At 47.0% G+C, this 3,494-nt stretch overlaps 1 protein-coding gene across 1 annotated transcript in view; it reads right to left on the bottom strand.

Moving 5' to 3' along the window:
- LOC104623742 (chondroitin sulfate glucuronyltransferase-like) overlaps positions 1-3,479 on the bottom strand; it is a 4,109-nt gene extending 630 nt beyond the window's left edge. The window contains 4 exon segments of the mRNA XM_010290913.1: positions 1-809; positions 1,550-1,732; positions 2,182-2,746; positions 3,376-3,479. The exon segment at positions 1-809 is cut by the window's left edge and continues 1 nt beyond it. Of these exon segments, the coding sequence (XP_010289215.1) occupies positions 1-809; positions 1,550-1,732; positions 2,182-2,574 (1,385 nt within the window). The 5' untranslated portion in view covers positions 2,575-2,746; positions 3,376-3,479.
- Positions 3,480-3,494: the final 15 nt, after the last annotated feature.

The following is a 3,494-nucleotide window of genomic DNA, read 5'->3' as shown; positions in this document are numbered from 1 at the left end:
CGGTTCAGGAACTCCATGTTGATTTCTGTCCAGACACTGGCCAAGAAGAAGAGTGTATCCACAGGGTGCTTCTTTGAGACTATATCCATGAGTTTCACTTGCGATGGCACCTCAGTTTTGACACTAATCCAGGGGATTTTAACTTCTGCATAGCGTTTCTCTAGCTCTCCTATCATGGCTTTGACTCCAGCAAAAACATCCACCTGACTGACTCGCTGGGCATCATAGGGATGGTAGATGAAAAGCAAAGTCAGCAAGGCATTATCATGTGTGTCCAGTGTGTTCATAGCAAACATATCCAGGAAGTTTGCCACAAAATCCAGGTCCTGCACTGTCAAGGGAAGCACCAGTTGCACCCGTGTGGCCTCTGTCACATACGGCATGGGTATAATTTCCACCTTACTTAAGGGCCGCACCAAGCTCACTCGTTTGGCCAGAACATGACTGTGACCCTTTTGGGTCACTGCCTCTAGCAGTAGGTCCAGTGTATATTCCATGCCCCGTGTGGGGTCAAAACGCCGATAGCCATTCAGCAACTGCCGCTTGCTGAAGCGCAGCAGAGGTTGGTAGCGACTGTTGAGTTGCTCAAGTGCAGACTCAATGATTTCACTGACATCTGCTTTGCTGGCTCCAGAGAGCTCACACTTGGGGGAGCCATCAGGACAGGAGAAGAGGTGCTGCTCAGTGAAGTAGTCCCAGCTGATTACCTCAAAACGTGACTTTGGAAGAAATGGGGCATTAATGCCCACAGGCCACGTCAAGCCTGCCTCACCTGCAGGGGTCAATGACGTCAGGTTCCTGATCTGCATCTGTGCAAAGAGAGAATGCATATTGATCCCTACCACTTTCTCAAAGAGGTCCAGTCCATCTTCCCCCCAGGCCTGCTTCACCACCTAGAACTGTATCCTGGTAGTATCACACCAGCAGCGTTGGACTCCAGAGGACTGCCATGAAGATTACAAGAGGGGTGGAACACCTCTCCTATGAGGACATGCTGAGAGAGTTGGGGCTGTTAAGCCTGGAGAAGAGAAGGCTCTGGGGAGACCTTATAGCAGCCATCCAGTACCTGAAGGGGGCCTACCAGAAAGCTAGAGAAGGACTTTTTACAAAGGCATGTAGTGACAGGACAAGGGGTAAGGGATTTAAACTCAAAGAGGGTAGATTTATATTAGGTATAAGGAAGAAATTCTTCACTATGAGGGTGGTGAGACACTGGAACAAGTTGCCCAGAGAAGTTGTGGATGTCCCACCTCTGGAAGAGTTCAAGGTCAGGTTGGATGGGGCTTTGAGCAACCTGGTCTAGTGGAAGGTGTCCCTGCCCACAGCTGGGAGGTTGGAACTACATGATCTTTAAGGTCCCTTCCAACCCAAATCATTCTAGTAGTCTAAGACAGTGTGGTGTCAGAAGGGCTATTTGAGATGCAGGACTACATCCTATGTCTGGCTGACAGACACCTACAAGCAGAAGCAATAATCGTCCTTCACTGTGTTGAAAGAAAAGGAAACCTGTTTGGTCAAGGAGTTTTTGCAGATATCCCTCACCACATACCTGGAGGTCCTGGATCTCCTGGTAGGCTCTGTCCAATTGGATCCTGCGGAAGTGCTTGTGCAGCCGGTACATCAGGGTCATGTCGGAAACAGGGTGCACAGCAAGAGCTGCTTGGAACTCCTCTTCTTCCTCCTTCTCTGGCTCAGTATTTTTGGCCAATTCATAGGTGTGATAATGCTGGCCCTGAAGTGAAGAAGAGCCAGAAAGAGTGGCATGGAACTCAATTTCACAGAGAAGCCTTCCCTTACCCGATATGCATTTGCCCCTCTTTCCATGCTGACTGCAGTAACTAGAGACAAAAATAGCAGAGTTGTTCCCTCAGCTCTATCCCACATACTACACGCCTGCTTGCTTCTTGGTAGCAATGTGCCCTTTATCCAACCTCCAAAAACCTGTGGATCAGCATCTGCTAATAGGCTGAAACTTAAATACTGTATGTGCTCTCTCCGCCAACATCTCAGCTTTGATTATGGGCCTCTCCTCAACACTGCCACACCACACAGCCCTTTATTCCTCTCTAACTCACAACAGAGGTTCATAGAAAAGCCCCTTTGCTATGCAGCAGGGAACTAGCAAGAACAGGGGTTCTGTCAGGCTTAGCTAACACAAAACCCTGAGAAGGGAAGTAATACCTGGAGCTGGGAAACACAAGTGATGCCAAGGAAATCAATGATGCAACGTCCCAGCCACTCATCTGGACGCACACTAAGGATCTCATTGCGACAGCTGTCCAGGTGCAGATGGAGCTTAAGCAGCAGGCTGCGGGAGATCAGGTAGCCAAAGCCACCATGGCAGTAGCGGGCCTGCTCATCTCCCCCAATAAATTCCTCCGCTCGTCCCAGGTATACATCTTGGTTAATACTTAGGTGTGTCACCAGAGCCTTGACCTGTTCAGCCTGGGCATAGGTGTCATCCTGCATGATGTAGAACCAGTCATAGTCAGAACCAAAATGCTGATGGATATAGTGCATGGTCTCATACATGAGCCAAATGGGACGCTCATCCCCATGGGCCACCAGCACCATGCCATGAGGCACCTTGGCACTGCGCAACCCTGTAAAGTACAGCAGGCGTGGGAAGTGATGGCCTACTGTCTTGTTCACTGCTACTGCCAACGTATTCAGGGTAGCCTTGGAGGTCAGCACAGCCACAAACAGTCTCTCATGGAATCCCAATTCTGTCTGGATGTAGCGAGTTCTGTAAAAGAAGCACATACCTACATGACAAAAATCAAAAGATTATGGTAACTTGGGATAAGTCTTTATCTGCTGGAGTCTACCAATGGTGAAGCAATTAAGCCTAAAAATAGAGATTTAAGAGAAGATTCACTAGTAAAAATCCCATTTTGTAAAAACACTTGCTTCCTTCAAGGAAACTAGAATCTGTCATCATTTATCCGAGTTAAGAAACCGTGCTACTGTAAGTAAAAAAACCCCAACAAACCAGAGCTGACCACCTGCAAGTTACATACATTACTATAAATTACTCAAAATTTTCTTAATGAATAGACTGGTTAAAAAAGTTTTGAAGAATAATTTAACGTGTTATAATTAGACATAAGTAATAAAAGAAGACATATTCTCAACCTTCTTGGGCATTTTTGTTGTTTTCTTTTTTAAATTAACTTCTTAGACACTTCTCTTGCACCCCTTTAAGGCAACAGTCTTAGCCATTGCTTTGTTGCATCATTCCGTTACTACATAAGGTATTTCAAATAGCATATTCCACCTTTAACCTTTAACTCACTGGAAGATTTAGAATCCCAAATACCATCCATATGTGATTATTTCCTGGAAGGAAAGCCTGGCCAAAAGAACAGACTTTACCTGAGCACTTTTTTGTAAGGCTTGTTGGGGTCTCTGTAGTATGGAACAATCCTAGGCCTGAAGTCCTCGCGGCCCGGGCCCAACCTTCCATCTGCTGCCTCCAGACGTGCTCCGCCGGC

This window comes from Phaethon lepturus, unplaced genomic scaffold (assembly GCF_000687285.1).
Source record: "Phaethon lepturus isolate BGI_N335 unplaced genomic scaffold, ASM68728v1 scaffold20987, whole genome shotgun sequence".
NCBI classification, from domain to species: domain Eukaryota; kingdom Metazoa; phylum Chordata; class Aves; order Phaethontiformes; family Phaethontidae; genus Phaethon; species Phaethon lepturus.
This window is presented reverse-complemented; position numbering and strand designations above follow the sequence as displayed.